Source organism: Phocoena phocoena, chromosome 15, assembly GCF_963924675.1.
Source record: "Phocoena phocoena chromosome 15, mPhoPho1.1, whole genome shotgun sequence".
Lineage (NCBI taxonomy): Eukaryota > Metazoa > Chordata > Mammalia > Artiodactyla > Phocoenidae > Phocoena > Phocoena phocoena.
In genome coordinates this window covers 9,162,711-9,181,874 of record NC_089233.1, presented here as the reverse complement: position 1 = coordinate 9,181,874, position 19,164 = coordinate 9,162,711, and the positions used below count along the sequence as shown (strand labels likewise).

At 51.8% G+C, this 19,164-nt stretch overlaps 2 protein-coding genes across 2 annotated transcripts in view; one reads left to right on the top strand and one right to left on the bottom strand.

Annotated features, from left to right (window-relative positions):
• The window catches only part of BAZ1B (bromodomain adjacent to zinc finger domain 1B), a 65,724-nt gene extending 53,807 nt beyond the window's left edge, over nucleotides 1-11,917 (top strand). Inside the window, exons 14-19 of the mRNA XM_065892420.1 lie at nucleotides 2,204-2,351; nucleotides 3,434-3,581; nucleotides 5,411-5,523; nucleotides 7,830-7,975; nucleotides 9,361-9,464; nucleotides 9,720-11,917. Of these exons, the coding sequence (XP_065748492.1) occupies nucleotides 2,204-2,351; nucleotides 3,434-3,581; nucleotides 5,411-5,523; nucleotides 7,830-7,975; nucleotides 9,361-9,464; nucleotides 9,720-10,077 (1,017 nt within the window). The 3' untranslated portion in view covers nucleotides 10,078-11,917. The remainder of the gene's footprint in view (nucleotides 1-2,203; nucleotides 2,352-3,433; nucleotides 3,582-5,410; nucleotides 5,524-7,829; nucleotides 7,976-9,360; nucleotides 9,465-9,719) is intronic.
• Nucleotides 11,918-16,449: 4,532 nt separating this feature from the next.
• FZD9 (frizzled class receptor 9) lies at nucleotides 16,450-18,222 on the bottom strand. The gene has a single exon (XM_065893368.1). The coding sequence runs from the start codon at nucleotides 18,220-18,222 to the stop codon at nucleotides 16,450-16,452; it is 1,773 nt and encodes a 590-aa protein (XP_065749440.1).
• Nucleotides 18,223-19,164: the final 942 nt, after the last annotated feature.

Genomic DNA, 19,164 nt, shown 5'->3' with positions numbered 1-19,164 from the left:
TGGGCTCTAGAGCGCAGGCTTAGTAGTTGTGGCACACGGGCTTAGTTGCTCTGAGGCGTGTGGGATCTTTCCGGACCAGGGCTTGAACCCATGTCCCCTGCATTGGTAGGCGGATTCTTAACCCCTGCGTCACCAGGGAAGCCCCTCTTTCAGATTTTTGTTTGTTTCTTTTAATGAGGCCACATGTGCTGGGTGTTCAGATTTTATAATTTATAGGAAATAAGTAAAAAGCAGTACTGTATACTGATGATTTTTTTTGTGTGTGTGGTACGCGGGCCTCTCACTGTTGTGGCCTCTCCCGTTGTGGAGCACAGGCTCCGGACGCGCAGGCTCAGCGGCCATGGCTCACGGGCCTAGCTGCTCTGTGGCATGTGGAATCTTCCCGGACCGGGGCACGAACCCATGTCCTCTGCATCAGCAGGCGGACTCTCAACCACTGCGCCACCAGGGAAGCCCAACTGATGATTTTTTTAATGCTTTTGTTGCATCTGACTGTCCACTAGAGGACAGCAAAGCCCATTTTAACCATTCCTTGGCTAATTGAGTGTTCTCAGTAACACTCTTTTAGGAACCAAACCTGAAATTCTTAAATATATGTTCCACTGAATGAAGAGATTTGCATTAATTATTACAGTAAGAGAATCTGTGGTACCGTATATGTCAGCTCTCCATTACATTAGGGGAGAAGACCTGCAAGGCACCTGTGATTGTAGATCTCACATCCTACTGAGGAGCTCTGAAAAGGGAAGGAAGGAAATTGTATTTCAAAGGCAGATGTTGAAATATCTTCACTGCAGGTTGGAGTAAGGAATGAGTCAGTTTCCATTAGAACTTTAGCAGCCTCTTAAATAGATTTGTTCGATGTGTTTGTTACTTATCCTCATTATTCATAAATTTATACACACAAGACTCTCAGTGGTTCTCTGTTTCTATAGGAAAGGGAATAGACAGCCTTTGGTCCCCTCCCTGAACTCTCACACTACAGCTTCAGAAGTAGCTCAACTGTCTTTGTCCCTTGGCAGCTCATTTTCAAATTGAGCTGTGGCCTTTCAGGGATAACGGGCCTTTCTTAAAGGAGGAAGACTATTACTTAAAATAGGCTTTTTGCCTAGGACAGGGCAGTGAAACCAAGCAGTGCTGTTGTCAGTTAGCTAGAGCTAGCCAGGTTGTATAATAAAAGTAGCCAGCATGGCTAACTTTAGTTCAGTCATGACTGAGTTAAGCAGTATGACCTCCACAAGGTAGATGAGAGTGAGATAACCTAGTCTCTCAGCTTCTGGTATACTGCCGAAGCTTTACCTTGTCCAGCTCTGTTGTATTTTCTGACTGTCTGAGAATGATGTCCCCTATAATGGCATTTGTTTAAATGGATGCTCACCTAATTGTTTATGCTTTTTTAGTGCTTTGAAAACATCCCCAAAAGTCACCTTTTAATTAATAAAACAGCAATACAAATAAATGAATTATCCTAAAATGGCATTTTTGTTCCTCCTCAGAATGTATATTTTATAGAGGGAGGGTTGAAAATTCCTAATTACATTTTTCTCCATTCTCTTTTACTTTGCTAATTCTAAATTAATTTGCATTTTCTGATGAAGAGTGGAGACAGTGTGGATTATGCTGAGAGTAACTGCCCAGAATGAAATCAGGCCAACCCCTGGGACTTTACAGATTTCACTTAAGTTAGAAGTTGGTGATAAAGTCAAGAGAATATTTCATATCAGTACTTAATACTTTTAAGGATTATAGAATGCTTTATAGATACTATTTACTATTTCTTGGCCCTATAATCTGGGATTATGGTACATATTAGTGCAGAAACTGATAATCTTACTGACCAAGCTACATGACATTGTTGCATATTAGCATTATTTACACAGTACAAGTGTTCCTGCTTTTAAATGATACTGAATCTTTAAGTGGATTTCACTAGAAGTGACATGTTTCTAGTCATTTCCCCCTCCTTGAATTCTTTGTGTGACCTCTGGCAACTTTTTTCCACCCTTCCGAGCCTTGGTTTCTTCTGTAAGATAAATGGGTTAGACCAGAGGAGCTCTAGGAGGTGAATGTATCAGGATGCTCTCGTATCTTTACCTAGTTGTAGTCCTCTCTCTGTGTATACTGTCAGTATTATGTGAAAAATCCACATTTCATGTCTTTGAAGTCATTGTAGTAATGCTGGCCTGGTTTGGTCTCTGTTTAGGTCGCATCTGCTCTGGAAAAATGGAAGACAGCAATCCGTGAAGCTCAGACTTTTTCCAGAATGCATGTTCTACTTGGGATGCTTGATGCCTGTATCAAATGGGATATGTCAGCAGAAAATGCTAGATGCAAAGTTTGTCGAAAGAAAGGTATATTTAAATCAGAGTTGTTTATCTGAGTGTATTAGGCACTAGGACTTCCATTTCCAAGATCTTTTATCCCTCAAGAATTCTGTGTACACAACTTTTAAATGTGGTGGTGGTGGTCCAGATTTTACCTTCTCCTGAAAGCCCATAAAATGCTAGTCGTTAAAGTCACACGCTCGCAAATCACAGCAGGCCCTTTGTGCCTCAGTTTTGAGTATAAAATAAGAGCAGTTGATCTTGCCAATTCTTAGATTTTCTATAGGGAACAAATTAGTTTTAACTAAAAATTTAAATCTCTCATTATCTCTTAATTTTACTCATCCATGAAGTAAGGTGGGTGCTACCAATAGAGGGCAGTATTTGAACGTTGTGAAGAATAGTCGGGTTTGGACCTTCTGGCATGGAATCCTACAGAGCAAAGCATTTGGACTGTTTAATGCTGAGAACTTTTAGAGCCCCATTATGTGTAAAAGGAACTAGATGGCTAAAAGCCCCCCAGTGGTTGACTTCTCAGTGGCTAAAGCTGTTTTGTGATTTACTTTACAAGGATGAAAAGACCTATGTAAAATCATTCAGTTGCTCTAAAAACTGATGTAGAATGACGGTTGGAGAGGAGAAGTTATCATTTAAATTGGTTTGGTGTATTTTCAAATGTAGGGAAACCGAATGGCTTAGGAGAACAATATCAGATATGAATTGGGAAGCATTTGTGTCATCGGGGAGGAGGAGGAAGGGCAAAAAATGTAATACTTCATGGGAGATTCGTTTCTTAGTGGGACAGGGGCAGCAAAAATCTCCTGCTACTGCTTGATTTTTTGCTATCTCCTAGTAAATGTTAACTGTTGTCTTCCAGCCCGGAGAAGATTTGGGGATATAAGTTAGAAGACCTGAACCCTAAATTACCTATAGTCTAGTTAATGCTACATTTCTTTTCAGAAGATGACTGCGTTTTTTTAAAATGGGGTAGCAGTGTACTAGGATGTTTGTTCTTCCATTGGGTTAATTGAGGCTGAGCAGCTCTTCCTTACAGCTCACTGACTACTGCCCCACTCCCTACAGTGCTGTACAAGTTTATCTCCTTGCAGGTGAGGATGACAAGCTGATCTTGTGTGACGAGTGTAATAAAGCCTTCCACCTGTTTTGTCTGAGGCCGGCCCTCTATGAAGTACCAGATGGTGAATGGCAGTGCCCAGCCTGCCAGCCTGCCACTGCCAGGCGCAACTCCCGTGGCAGGTGAGAATTTCTTCTTTTAAAAACAAATAAATTAATAAATAGCTGTTATACTTGAGCTTGGGTCATTCAAACTGAATGATGCTGAGGAGCTTTAAGTTCATCTTTTGTGTGCAGAGCCCCATCATTTAAGGTATTACAGTGGGGGCTCAAAGGGCTCTGATTTAATTTTAGCTTAATTGTCGACATTTCTTGTTTTCATTACCAGCTGTGTTTTATGTCTTCTTGGTCATACGTTCTTCTCAAATAACATATCCTTTGTTTGCTTCCACTTCGCCCACTTCTTAATTTGTGATGACTTCTGCAGCCAGTCACTGCTAAAAATCCTGAAACTCACTACCTTCCGTACCTGTACCTACTTTTCCTTCCTTAGCATGATTAGAATTTTGGTGTCAACTTGGTGTCTTCCTCTCCCCCGTCTCCATATTCATTCAACTTGCCAGATGTTATCAATTCAGTGTCTAGATGTCTTAATGAGTCAGCATCCTGATGTCCATTCCCCATGGTCCCTGCTGTCATTTGGCCCTCTCCATCTCTCATCTGGGCTCCTTCAGTGGCTTCTCAGCTCTACCTCATATCTTCCTCCCTCTTATCCATCCAGCTTTTATGGTGATACCACAATGGTTTACATAAGACAAAGATTTGCTTATGTCACTGTTGTGTTCAAAAACTTCGATCTTCCCCCTGCCTCTAGAGTAAAGTCCAAACTCCCTAGCCTAGCTTTTGAGACTCTCATTATGTAATACTAGCTGATGTTTTTATAAGCCCTTGTTCCCATGTTTGTGTGCTTGTTACAGGCTGTTCATTGTGCATCCTTGCCTCTTGTGCTTTCCTCCCAGCTGGGAATATTCCCTGTCCCCAGAACTCCCACCTGGCTAAACTGACCATGGCCTACCTAAAATTTCACTGCTTTTTGGAAACATCCTTAGGATTAATTGTTCCTCCTCTGTGTTCCAGTTCAGCTTTCCATGTCCAAAGTTGTTTTTTGATGCATCTTGCCTTTTTGGTCAGTTTTATCCACAGCTGTCTTCCTATGAGATTGTTTCTGCCCTGAGAGTAGAGGTGGTGCTTTGTTCTTCATCTTCATCCCAGTAAGGCCAAACATAGGGCCTTGTAAAGAGGAGATGCCTAATGTTTGCTAAAGTTAATAACGTTGTTTTCCCCGTTGAAATTTGAGGTTGTAGAAGAGCAGCTTGTAGCAGTCTGGCTTGGTGTCTCTTTGAAAGGTCAGAGCTGTTTGATCCTGACCCTGCCTAACAGCATTACTCGGTTATTTCTCACTCCATTCCAGCTACACTTAGAGAGATGAGGCTGCTGCTCTGAAATGGTGAGGCTTTGGACCAGCTGTTCTGAGCTGGGATTACCAGTGCTTTGATGTTATGGTCATCTGCAAGCTGTTTCAGCTCCTGGAAGGGGGCCATCAAGGTGGAGTAACACCTGTCTGGGCTGTTTATCCTTTCAGTCCACCCCAGCACTGGGGACAACTTTTAATACCTGAAATGTTACATTATCTGGCTGTTTTTGTGAGACAGAAGGAACAGAGTTTTGTTTTGTATGTTGAGGGGTGGGGGTTGCATTTTGGTCTTGGTTTTTGCTGCCATTAGTATCGTAGCCAGAGGGTTTGGGGCCTGATAGAGGAGACACTCTGTTAAAGCTTAGGTTTTCATTCTGCTTCCTGTGTCCTGGCCTAGATTCACATTCCCTCCCCTTAGCATGAAATCTGTCTAGTCTGTGAAGAGGGAAGAGTTGCCACAATTTATGTGGGACTTTACCTTTCTTAGGACCCCTTTGGCCTAGATCCGTGTTCTCTACAAGTGTCTTTCCCCCCACAGGAATTATACGGAAGAGTCTGCCTCTGAGGACAGCGAAGATGATGAGAGCAACGAAGAGGAAGAAGAGGATGAGGAGGAGGGGGAGGAAGATTATGAGGTGGCTGGTTTGCGACGTAAGTATTCAGTTTCTTTCATAGTTAACCTCACAGTCTTCTAAGCTGACTTGGAAAGACTGGGTTGGCGGTAGATAACCCAACAAGGCCATCGTGCCGTCTTCTTTTTTTCACAAGTTGTGGTGGAGGGGCGACTGCTGCCATGTTTTAAATGGGTTTTCAAGATGCCAGTTAACTACCTTCCTAGTAGGAGGTTGGGTGGCTTGGTCTCAGAACATCAAACTGGCAGATCCACTTGGTCCAAGATTTCATGGAATTCAAGGCCCCAGGTCTGGTTTATGACAGGTCTGCTGGTTCTGAGCCCCTCAGCGTGAGGATGGGGTAACAAGGGTCTAGGCCCATTGCTGTCTCTTGCAGTTCTTTTGGCCTCTGGTGCAGTGTTGCTTTTAAAGAAGTTGTTTTTCTGTGGTTGCAGTGGTTCTTCTCTTACCTGTAGTGTGCAGGGCTGTAGATTTGCTAGTTGGAAAGGGAAGACTTTTTTCCATAGTTTAGGTGTAGTTGTTAGGAAGGTTCAGATCTGTTTCTCTCTAGATGTCAGTAGGGGGAAAAGGCCTCATCACGTAAGCTCACCTTGTTGACTCAGTCTCTCATGTTCGTTTTTCTTGAGGCTTTGAGAGTCGTGTCATTTTTGTTAAACCTTAAGTCCTGTAGTTGAGCCTTTTAACAGCCTCCCTTTTTGCAAAATATACCCTTCTTTGTAGGTTAATACAGACAGAAGATTTTGATGAGCTTTTCAAGAGAGGTACAGTTCCCAAGATCATAACTCCCTGGACAGTCGTACTTGCTGTAAAAGGAGGGAGAGGACGTTTGGCACTCCTGGTCCTTACTGTACTGGTGCTGTCAAAACCTGAGGACTTTGGGCTTGCACCCCTGCTACCGTCTTCCCCGATCCTGCAGGGTTTTAATTTGGGACACCTACACTTCTCTCATTCCTCTAGGGCTCCTTTTGTTTTTCCCAAGGCATGACTTTTCAGGTATCTGGGTAAGGAGGCAAGTAGTCCATTAACCCTGCATTACAGAGAGACCACGGAGTACTGCCAGAGTCGTGATTTGGATGCATGGTTGTCTGGGAACAGATTCTAAATATAGCAATGGACTGATTTTGTTTATTTTCCAAGTAATGGTTGCTTTCCACTTTCAAGTTATTCCTCTTTCCAGGGAATTGTTCCCTCTGCAGGTTTCTAGGGCCTTGTCTACCAGAAGGATCCAGGAAGTGTTTGGAACTTCAGAGCTTCTTGTCTACTCTGCCTTGTAGGCCACCAACGATGTGGTTCCCTAGTGCAACTCGAGGCCCTGGGCCGGTGGCTATTCCCTGCATCCATCATTTCATCCTTGGCATCAGCTCCTTACCCTCTCTTCCTCGCCTAGTCTTACAACTTAGAGAACCTAAAATAGTCAGTGAGGGGTCATCATGGTTTGGAAGTAGAATATAAAACATTGTTTATTGATTCTCTGTATCATTGCCTCCGTATACCCCTATCTCTCTCCAAATTGCCCCTCCCCATTTTCCAGGGGAAAATTTGCTTGGTGGAGCAGCCTTGAGCTAATCCTGATGGAGCGTTGTTTCCTGAAGATGTATTGAGAAATGTTGGTTTGTCTGACATTGAGCGCCTGTTGTAAACCTGAGAAACAGGCAGCCTCGGGTGCGTTTGTAGTTTTTATTCTCTCTTGTGGGATCCCGAGCAGGTCTCTTGTGGAAGTGGCCGGGCCTACTGTCTATGGTTTTTAGAAATCGCAGAAAGCAGGACTGGGCTAGCCTTAAACTGGATTCAATGAGGCAGACTTCACATAAGTACTTCACATAAGTATCAGCTTTTCTCTGAAAAGATTGTGGTGGTGAGTATAGGATAACTCTGGGAATTATGAAACAGGATCTGTTCCACACTCAGATTCCATCTTACATGTAAATACATGCGTTGTCAGGCTGAGCTTGAGCTGAAGGAATTCCCAGGCAGACCCATCAGCAAGTGGCTTTTTCTCCTGAGTGAGTCAGTTTACAATTGATTCCTTCCAGGCCCTCATTCCTGAGAGTAACTGAACAGGGTGGGGACAGAGAGTGGACGTACTAAAGGAACTGGCCTTCTGAAGAGACTCTTAAAAGGTCTTTGGCAGTTGCTGAAAAGTACCCATTCTTCCATCTGCTACTGCTGCCCTGAAAGTGTCCTGTGAGGTCGGCAGGAGACGGATAGCAAGAGCACCTCCTAACCAAAGGAAGCCATTGCTTTGCTTGTCCAGAGGATCACCCCTTCCATGGGCATGCTTCCTTCATCCTCAGGTCTGCTCTGAATGCGTATTTTTTATTTCAGTGAGACCTCGAAAGACTGTCCGGGGCAAGCAGGGTGTCATCGCCCCTGCAGCAAGGCCAGGCCGACGACCAGGTAAGAAGCCTCATCCTACCAGGAGGTCTCGGCCGAAGGCGCCACCTGTAGACGAGGCTGAGGTTGATGAGCTGGTAAGAATTATGTATCATCTGCCCTCTAGCATTTCTGTTCGTATCCCCCACTCCAGCATGAGGAATTCAGCAGGCAGCAGGTGGGAGCCTCCCCTCTGCTCCCTCCTCCCTAACTTTGGAGACTGATGAGGCAGATGGATGGGCCTGTAGGCAAACGAGGCAGCAGGCCCTCCGGGAACAGCTATGTCCGGCATTCCCCTGCTGCAGCCTGCAAACATCTCCTCTAGTTAACAGGCAGCCTGCGACTTGTTAAGGATTTTAAAATAGTATCCATGTGTCTCCCATGGCTCAGAGGGGCTGGGTCTCCGTTGTGGGAATGTCAGCAATGTTGGAGCCTCACTTACTCTTGGGTCTTTTGCCGACAATTGTCATGGGAGGGACATTACCCTTCCCTCTGCTCCTCAACCAATGTAATTTTAGTGGTTTTACTTTAGGTTTCACTTGAAGTTTAAAGGACAGAAAGAGGCTCTTGAAAATTTGCTTCTTTTGACAGATTAAATTGGAGTTGGAGGTGGGCTGGAGGCATAAAGCAAGCCGTTAGGGTGCTCAAAGGGCATTGCAGGCACCTCCTGTGTGCCTGGCCCTAACCCCTTCAACTCTGTGCCCCTACTTCTGTGAGTCACGGCCTGTTCCTGCCACCTGGAAGGGAGGCACGCCCCTTTCTCTTTAGCCACTTAGCTGCTGCAGGCCTGCAGGGGAGAGCCCAGGAAAGGAATTGTACCTCTTGCTTTTCTTCCCTCTGACACCCCACCCCCACAAAATTGGCTGTGGGTGGTCCCCATAACCCACCTGGCTTTCTGCAGTTGCTTGTTTAAACTCATCCGCAGTGTGACCGTAATCCCAGGTCCATCTGCTCTCAGAGGGCTAGCGTCCTGGTGACAGTGGCCCTCTCTAGCTGGCCCCTGGCAGGACTGCTGTAATACAGCAACTGCTGCATGTCCTCCACTGCTTTGCTCACCGTCCACCAGGGAGGAGGCAGGTGGGCTAGTGCCCCCTGCTGAGAGCGCTCCCTGCGTGCAAGTCAGATGATTTTTATTATTTTTTTTTTTTTGTGGTACGCGGGCCTCTCACTGTTGTGGCCTCTCCCGTTGTGGAGCAGAGGCTCCGGACGCGCAGGCTCAGCGGCCACGGCTCACGGGCCCAGCCGCTCCGCGGCATGTGGGATCTTCCCGGACCGGGGGCGCGAACCCACGTCCCCTGCATCGGCAGGTGGACTCTCAACCACTGCGCCACCAGGGAAGCCCAATTCAGATGATTTTGACCGTCTCTGCTCTGAGAAGATGATTGACCTTTTTCTTTTCTGTGTTAAGCAGATATATGCGTTTCCTGCCCTGTCCACTCTTCTTTTCTCAGACCTGTAATAACATGTCTTTCTTTGGCGCCAGGTACTTCAGACCAAGCGGAGCTCCCGGAGGCAAAGCCTGGAATTGCAGAAGTGTGAAGAGATCCTCCACAAGATCGTGAAGTACCGCTTCAGTTGGCCCTTCAGGTGAGCTCCGTGGCCTCAGGCGCAGGGGAGTAGGGCCAACCTTGCAGCTGAACCCCGAGGACACATCTCAGTGGCAGGGAAATGAGCTTCCAGACTAGCAGAGCCCGCACTGAGTGCAAGCGAACACAGTTGCTCTGTCTGCCAGTGGGCTGGTCTCAGCAGGGTGGGCGTTCTGGGGCTGATGGTTTGATAACAAGGTTTCTGTCCATTGGATTCAGTGCTGCGCTTATCTCCCCATTTGGTTCTTCTCCACAGGGAGCCCGTGACCAGAGATGAGGCTGAGGACTACTATGACGTGATCACCCACCCTATGGACTTCCAGACAATGCAGAACAAATGTTCCTGTGGGAGCTACCGCTCTGTGCAGGAGTTTCTTACTGACATGAAGCAAGTGTTTACCAACGCTGAGCTTTACAACTGCCGAGGCAGCCATGTCCTAAACTGCATGGTGAAGACAGAACAGTGTCTGATGGCTCTGTTGCATAAACATCTTCCTGGCCACCCATATGTCCGTAGGAAACGTAAGAAGTTTCCCGACCGGCTTGCTGAAGATGAAGGGGACAGTGAGCCAGAGCCTGTTGGACAGTCCAGGGGACGAAGACAGAAGAAGTAGAGAGGCAGGGGCCCTGGTAAGGGAGCTGAGGTCGGGGGAATCGAGGGAGAGAGCAAGGGAGGGGGGAGGGAGGCGAAAGAGGACGCTGGAGAAGAACGTGGAAGGGAGGAGGTCACGGGGAGCCCAGGAATGCCTGTCATCCGAGCTTGTGCCGTGTCTCCAAAACTCTCCATGGGCCTTAATCAAGCAGAGCACTTTGGAGAGCCTAATACTGGGTTGGTGGTCTTTGCCCAGAAATACTGTGGGGGATAGATGGCCTTAACCCCCCTTTCCGAGAGTTTCCAGGAAGAGTCCCAGGGTATGGCTTTTCTTGTGAACCCAATTCCTTTTCTTTCTTCTTTCCTAAGGTCCCTCCCACTTTGGCCACCACAACAGTGCCAAGCCCTCTGGTCTCTAGGGGAGGGATTACTGTATTACGTAGAAGGATGAAGGGTAATCAGGCCAACTGGGTTTTTTAATCTATATTTATACACAGTCTTGTTTCTTTAAGCCTGTGCTCTGTCTCTCCCTCCCTCCCTCTCAGGTGATGGTATCAGTGAGTGCCATACAGAATTCTGTGTTCACCAGCATCATGAAACAGTTGTGGTCTGTTGAGTTGATCTTGGCAGAGTAAAGGGATATGTCCTGTAGCCATTCCTGAGTACCCCTCCCCTTCCTCGTGACAGCTCTCTCCCCGCTCCCGCCCCACCTTGCCCCCTGGAAAAAAAACCCTAAGGCACTTCACTCAGAGACTGGAGCCCTGCTTGTAACCATGCATATAACCTTTACTTTGATGGGTCTGGCCAGAGGGGTGTTGGAGCCCAGCCCACCCACATACCAGACAAGCTCTTAGGGGAGCAGAAGAAAAGCAGGAAGAATTTAAATGTTTAATTTTTTTTAAATTGACTTTTCTAGTTATTAAAAGTTGCTTGTCTCAGCAGTGATATTGTATAAAGAACATCTTGTAAAAATATTTCTGTCATCTTGCTTTGGCACATGTACAGTACAGTTTATATGATAACGTGTTTGCTTTACTTTGCCCAGTCTCCTCCCTCGGCCCATCGTCTCTCCTTTAGAGAAGTTGGGTTGGGGTTCATCAGGGCCAGCAGTGGGGAGCTGGTCATGGACGATCCCTCTGCCTGCCCTGGTGGCTGTTTCCACCGCCTCTGTGTGCAGTGCCCCTGCTGTGCTGTTCTGGCCTCAGACTCAGGATCCCCGGGAACCTGAATCTCTCAGTGCTCAGTGCCGGGGTGGGGGGCGGAGGGCAGGAGGAGGGGCTCCGCGGCCCCTTCCCACAGTGAGTCTAGCACTAGTAGTTATGTTTAGGCAGAACTTTGTAGTCTTCTTTCCCTTTTATGGCAGATTTTGATAAAAACACAAAACAGGGTTTAATTTCCTTTTCTGTCAGCTTTGAATTTGGAAAAATGGGAGCACCTAAGCTCTTCTGTACCTATTTAAAGTAAGGGAAAAGAAGTCCACCAAGGGGATTGAAGCTCACAGACCCTGAGAATTAAAGCCTCTTAAAGTGAAACTTCAAGGTGTGATCCTGTCCCCTGGCCTCCTTGCCTCCTTGGGGTTTGCTCCAGGGGCTGCTGGATAGGTTTACCATCCTGGCTCCCCCAGGCTTGGAGTTAGCACTGACGTTACAATTTCACAATCCCAGCCACGGACACCTGCCCTGCCTCTTACCCTAGAGCCAGTCTGTTCTTGTTAACAGTGAGAATTCCGTGTTCCCACTTCAGTGACACCTGAGTTTTGTTGTTTTTCAAGTTGTCTTTAAGGAGGAAGGGCCCCATTAAAGGGTAAACTTGTAATAAATTGGAATTTCAAATAAACATTATGTACTTGTGTTTATAAAGAAGAAACAATTCTGGTGAATTTTTCTTTGTGCTCTTGGAGGGTGGTGCAGTCCCGAGCGAGCGCTGTTTTCCCATGGACTCTTGGAGCCTGTTCTTCTGGAGAGGACCTCCTCTGACTTAGTCTTTTTAACCACAGGTCAGATCCATCTACTGCATTTCTTTGCTTCCAGGAGAGAGTTCTGGTGCCCTGGGTAATCGAAGCCATGACCTTCAAGCCTCTCCTGGCCTTGTCTTTGTCTCAACACCCACCCCCCTCCCCCCCATTCCATTTGAAACTTCTAAGAACTAGGAGAAAGTATTTTTTAAGGCTTCGCTATGGGAACTTGTGTAGTCCTTCAGGATTTAATTTTTGGGGAAACTCAACATTTTAAAACACTTTTCAAGGAAAATATAAAACGTACACAAAAAGTGGAAATAGAACAAATTCCCACCTACTCAGCTTCAACAGTTCTACTACATAGCCAATCTTGTTTTATTCGTGCCTTCATTTATATTTTATGCTGGGAGTTTTTATAAAGTCAGAGTGGCTAATTTGAGTAGATCGCTGCTGGCTGGCAACCTGCCTGTGGAGTTCCAGGATTTTATAGGGCCCCTGCATGATCCCATTCACTGAGAAGCGAAACTGCCAGTTCCTGACCAGCTGCGCCAGGGGTGGCATAAGGTAAAATAGGAAGAAATCTGAGGAGAAACCTAAGTCCTGGGTGCGGGTTCTGCCACTGACTCCCTTTGTGGCCTTGGTGAGCGTGGGCTTTGAGCCAGGCCTGCGCCAAGCACTTGGGGATTTTCAGTCCTGCAGGGGAGCAAGTGGTTTTCCCCAAGGTCGGATTGAATTTGACCAGCCCTCAAGCTCTGGAGGAGGGAGCTGTGTAACCTCCAGACATTTTCCACACAGGCACGGTTGGACTTGGGACTCCCAGCCCACCCACACCTGTGAAGTCCTATTCCTGGGGTGGGTTTCTTAGGCTACACCAGGCCAGCGCCTGTGGGGCCTTGTCATCTCATCTAGGCTCTGTATCCTGGTCCTATTCAGCCATCCCAGCCCATTCCTCCCTATCATGAGAAACCTAACTTGGGCTGACTACTGCAAATGGAGACGAGAAAACTTTTTTCCTGAGGAGGGGTCTGGATTACTAATGCTGGCAATCAACAGAGACCAACCCCTCTTCCTGCCTACTCTTCTTTCTCCTCAAACCCTGTCCCTGGGGAGGGAGCACAGTCAAGGGTGGCGGTCAGCTGGTGACTGATTCCAAAGCAGCTACTCAGGGGCGGTGCCGCTTCCACTAGGGAACCAGGTCTCCCACTTGCCTGAGAGCCAGGGTCCCCTCCGCAGGGTACCGAGCGAAGGCTGCTGCTCTGTTACCCCCCGCCCAGGACCCCCAGGCCTTTTCACACGGGCTCTCTTGGAGCTTCCTCCTTCAGGGTGGGACTGAGCAGAGAGTGAGGGCAGCTACTGACCCCCCCGGGGGCGGGCAGCCTCTCCTCAATCTGACCTCAGTCAAGATCACCCCTGCTGACTCCAGTGAACTTTGAATTGTTTCCCTGGAACTGATACTGACTGAGGTCAGGGCTCAGAAGTTCCTTTAAGAACAAGCACAGGCTCGGCCCTCAGACAGGCTCAGCTGGCGTAGACACATGCACAGACGTGCTGCTCTAAGGGGCCCTGTGCTGGGCTACTAGGCCCCTGAGGGAAGGGGTGGGGGCCGGGGGCGCGCAGGCCGGCAGGTGTTGGCTTCTGAGGTGTTTCCATTGGGTTCTGGAATCTCCTTTTTGGGGGTGGGGGGAGGTCCCACTGTGGGACCGGTTTCTCTGGACAAAACCGCCCTAGGTTTTTTGTTTCTTTTTTTCCTGCAGTACGCGGGCCTCTCACTGTTGTGGCCTCTCCCGTTGGCGGAGCGCAGGCTCAGCGGCCATGGCTCACAGGCCCAGCCGCTCCGCGGCATGTGGGATCCTCCCAGACCGGGGCACAAACCCGTGTCCCCTGCATCAGCAGGTGGACTCTCAAGCACTGCGCCGCCAGGGAAGCCCCGCCCTAGGTTTTATAACACCCACCCTGTCCATCTCACCCCATGCCCCGATGGACTCCATGGTGTGAAATCACAAGCTCTGGAGGCCACAGTCTCCCTGGTTGTGTGAACTTGAGCCAATCGATCCCTTCAAGCACTTCCCTTGTCTGCACAACGGGGAGAGGAGGATCAGATGGAGGACTTCTGTAAAAGGTCTTTAATCATGTTTCCTTCTTCCTTTTCCTCTAGGGTCTGGGACTCTTCCATAATGTTGTCCAGTGCTGAGAAGCCTTAGCTGGCAAGGCCCGTCCGCCCTCCCTCCCTCCCTCCCAGGTCCTGGCCTATGTGAACCATCTCAGCCTCAAAGCAGAGCCCCCTTGGGGCCTGTCCTGATTGCACGCCCCCCACCCCCCACCCCCGCCATCCCAGTTGTCCTGGAAGCCAGTCTTGTCTCCCCTGAGGGATGCGGCCAGGTGCCCAATGACTGGCAGGACCTGGGTGAACTGGTGCCGCCCCTGATGCTTACCCTCCCCGCCACCCTTGGCCCCTGCACATCACTTGCCTCTCTCCTCCCCTGTTTCCAGAATCCTCTCCTTTGCCTCTGGCTGCCCCTGCCCTAGTGCAGGCCCTCAGCAGTTTCAGGTTGGCTGCCCGCAAACCTGGCCTGTTAAGCCCAGCTCGATGCAGCCACTCCCCCTCCCACTCCCAACTTGGGCCCCTGTCACCTTCATTAAGCTCATTCTGTTTCTCAGTCAGGGACCCTCCCCCGGCGAGTTGCCACATGTTAGGGTCACTTGGTTTCACTGGTCAGAGAAGGCATGAGGACTTAGCCTGTGTCTATGAGAAGGGGAGGATTTAGATTGGGGGGACGGGGGTGGGGCATTCCACCTGCCAGCTGCAGGGGTGAGGGCTGCGAAATTCCCTTAGGGGTCAGTACTGTTCCTTGTAAGGGACAGCCCTCTCCCCACTCACCTCCTGAGGGAAATGATGCCACCTGTTTGATCTTCATTTGGTTTCTTTCTTGTTCCTGTGAGATTGGTGGTTGATGCAGGGTAAAGAGCTCTGGCTGGAGAGGTGCTGGGTTTGGGGGCTCAGCCCTACTGTGATATGAAGCAGTTGACCTTGGGCCTCCCCTTGGCTGGCAGTGGGGCTGGACCCTGGGGCCTCCTGACAGTGACGCTGAATGTGTCATGCACCCAGAAACAGGAACCAAGACCCTCCCCTGGCTGGAGTCACAGTGGCCAAAGCAGAGGCTAAGAGAGGACGCTGAGGTCTGACTCCACGCTGACAGGGTCTCCGGGACAGCCACACACGGAGGTGGCGCAGGTCCTGGCAGCCCCAGGGCCTCCCCGGCACACAGATAGGCGCAAGTACCTTTTCCTATCCCGGCACACGAATGTGGGAGCTGCCTCAGGGGAGCCATGTGCACGCCCCAGCACCTGCCCCGTTTCTCACTGCTGTGCTCACAACTCAAACCTTTCCGCAGCCCTTTAGGAGCTAGGGACCCAATCCCCACTATCTTCAAGGGCTGTCGCTATGCCTGTGTCTGCCACCAAGATGTCCATATAACAGTCCAGCCCCATCTCCACCCAGAGGGACGAGAGGGTGGGGTGCCCTGACTAGGGCCGCAAGGAGTGAAGTGGCCACGTCACATCAACAATCTTCAAAGGCAATGAGGACAGTCAGCTGGGCCCTGGCCCTCAGGCCCCAGGGAGGGGACAGCAGGATGGGCCATAAAGACAGTGGGAACAGATCCTGAGCCTCTGAGAAAAACTCTGAGGTAGGCTGATGCCCTCATTTTTTATACAAAATGAGGAAAGCAGAGTCTTACCCACAGGCCCCAAACAGGCTAGACTCCCCCGGGCCAGAGGGGAACAGTGTCATCCCAGGGGATTCCCTGAGTATCCCAGCAGGCATCCCAGTCTCACTTTGGGAAGCAGGAACCCAGGGCTCAGAGAGGCAAGCAGGTTGCCAAAAGGAGCAAAGAGGAGAAGAATCTGGGACTCCTGCAAAACACAGCTGTTTCACAGCACGATGTCCTCCCCATTGATGGAGAGCCAGAAAACGGGGTCAGGGGATGAGCCCAGAACCCACCCCCAGCTCTGCTCACATGGGAGACTCCTGCAGGGCCCTCACCCTCCTACCTTCTCCCTTTCCAGTCCAGAGAAGACAGCGGTGCCACACGGGGGTTTATTCTAGTCACAGCTTCCAGAGAAACTCCAACAATAAATTACATCATTAAATAAACTCTGCTGGACCACACCCCCTTCTACCCCTCCTCCTCTCCACATGCCCCCACCCCCAGGGCCCTGCGGGGGACTCAGCCAGGCCCACCCCCTTGCACTAGGCGACAGGGGAGTGAGCCTCACTGGGTCCTGACAAGTGAGGGTTGAACGAGAGTCTCCCCGCCCTGGTCCTCGGCCCCTCACACTCACTTGCCTGACCTTGACAGCTGGGCAGCTGCTAGTCAGCTGTCTCCTCCGGAGGGGGGCTAGGAGGGGGCAACAGCCTCCCCATGCAGGCCTGTGTCCCTAGAGGTGTGTGGGGTTCTCCAGAGAAGGATCCGTCTTAGTCATGTGCAAGACCACGGTGGGGGCCTTATAGTGGCAGTGGGTGCCACGGCCATAGCCCCCGGGGGCCCGGCAGGTCTTTACCCGTGCCCGGCCAGCTGCCATCTTGCGGTGGCACAGGCTCTGCCAGGTCTGGAAAGTCTTGGAGCTCCATACCCAGACGCCGCTGGTGATGCCCACCACCAGCGACATGAAGATTTTCAGCATAAAGACAGCCACTGTGGGCACTGAGCCCCCTTGCAGCGAGCAGTCCCTCCAGCCGCCGGGCGTGGTGGCTGCCGAGCAGGGCTGCTCTGTGGCCCGCAAGCGCCAGAAGTCCATGTTGAGGCGTTCATAGACGTAGCACACAATGACGCAGGTGGCGGGCACAGTGTAGAGGATGGAGAAGACCCCAATCTTGACCATGAGCTTCTCCAGCTTCTCCGTGTTGGTGCCCCCTGTCTTCATGATCTTGCGGATGTGGAAGAGGGCCACAAAGCCGGTCAGGAGGAAGCTCGTGCCCAGCACCAGGTAGCAGGAGAGGGGTACCAGCACGAAGCCCGTGAGTGCCCCCGCATCCATGCTGGCCACGTAACAGAGCCCGGTCAGCTCATCCCCTGCCACCTTGCGCAGAGTCAGGATAACGATGGTCTTGAGAGCCGGCAGCCCCCAGGCTGCCATGTGGAAGTAGCTGCCGTGGGCCTCAATGGCCTCGTGGCCCCACTTCTTGCCGGCCGCCAGGAACCAGGTGAGGGTCAGCACCACCCACCACAGCGAGCTGGCCATGCCGAAGTAGTAGAGCAGCAGGAAGACGAGGGTGCAGCCCGTGTTCTCCAGGCCCTCCTGGATCACGTAGAGCGCACCCGCCTCCTGGTCACAAGCCACGCTCTGGGCCCCAGCCACAGCCCGGATGAGGAAGGCTAGCGAGTAGACGTTGTAGCACATGGAAAGGAAAATGATGGGGCGCTCCGGGTACTGGAAGCGGTGAGGTTCCAGCAAGAAGGTGAGCACGGTGAAGGCAGTGGAGAAGAAGCACAGCGCCGACCACACGGCCATCCAGACGAGCGCGAAGTCCTTGTCGCGCCGCGACCAGAACACCTCGACGCCCGGCCCGCAGCGCGGCGCGCACGAGCGGCTCTTCTCCACGTACTGGAACTTCTCGGGGTTCTCACAGGTGCCGCCGGCGGCGCCTAGGATGGCGTCGCCGGGGGGCCGCGCGGGCCGCGGCGCCACGGGCAGCATGCCTAGGCCCTTGTGGGGCTCGGCGGGGCCGGCCGTGGCGTTCTCGGGCGCCTCCATGCAGAGCGCGTGCGGGTCGTTGCGCGTGGGCAGCCTGGCGCAGTCCAGCGAGTCCGGCCAGCCGAAGTTGAACTGCTCCATGATGGGCGCGCAGCGCAGGCGCGCCTGCTCGCACATGGGCCGGCAAGCGGGGATGGGCGTCGAGACCTGGTCGGTGCACATGGGCGCGTAGAGCGAGCACAGGAAGAAGCGCAGGTGGCTGTGGCAGCCGTACTGCACGAGAGGCGCGAACTCGGCCAGCTCGGCGGCCGCCTCGCCCTGCGACGTGTGGCCCAGCAGGTTGGGCATGCGGGTCAGGTTGTAGCCGATGCCGCGGCACATGGGGATCTCCACCGCCTGGCACGGCGCCGGCCCGCGCCCGCGCTCCGGGTCGAAGCGGCCGATCTCCAGCGCCGCGCCGCCCGCCGCCAGCAGCTGCCACAGCAGCAGCGCCCGGCGGAGCGGCGGCACGGCCATCCCGGGCGGCCCCGGCCGAGGGCGGGAGGGCGGCCTCGCCTCACTCTGGCCGCGCCGTCCGGCGCCCCCGTGCCCGCCCGCCACGTCGCGGGGCGCGGGCCATAGCCGAGCTGGCCGAGTGTGTCAGGGCGCGGCCGGGCGCCCTGGGCAGCGCGCGGGGAAGCCGCCGGAGGGAAAGGAGGCGCCGAGCCGCCGAACCGCCGCCACTCGAACGGCCGCCGAGCCAAAGCGTGCCCCGCCTCCCGGGGCCGCGGCTACAAGCCTCGGGGCGGGGCGCCGGGCGGACGCGCCCAGAGGCGTGCCCTCAGCGCGCCGGGCACGCCCCCAGCCGGCCTTTAAAGGCGCCGCGTCTCGCAGCTGCGCGGGGAAGCACCAACCCGGGCGCGGTCTGGCGAGGCGGGGTGTACAAGCGACCTCGTCTGCCCGCTCACGCTCGGTTTTTCCCCTTCTGAGTGGGTTGCTGCCCAACCTCTCCCCGCGACAAGACGGTCAGCCGGAGGATTTCCCTGCCACCGTACCGCGTCACCTCTTTTTACCCCGGGAGGGACGATTTCTAAGGCTTGTACGCGTGGGACGCCTTGACCGTGTACTCTGGGACAGTTCAAGGGCAGCCTCTGCCTCTTCACTAGTTGTATGTGGCTTTGGGCTCTTCGCTCTGTTTCCTTTTCTGTAAAACCGGCAGATAATCGTGTAGAAGTGAACAATTCATTTGTTGCTCACGTGCTACTTAGCCGTCACACTGCGCACTTGACCTCATTGTCTCTCTCCGCAGTCCGGGAATGGTACATTCTCCCCTTCCCAGGTGGGCCTCGGGGGAGGTGTCACCCTATCCGCGGGAGGTTCTACTGTCTAGGGTGCCCCTTGACGCCTCAGGACCGCTTGAAAACTGCTTCGCACAGAGCTGGAGGACCCCGTCTCCCTCTGCCCCCTCCCCTCCTGTCC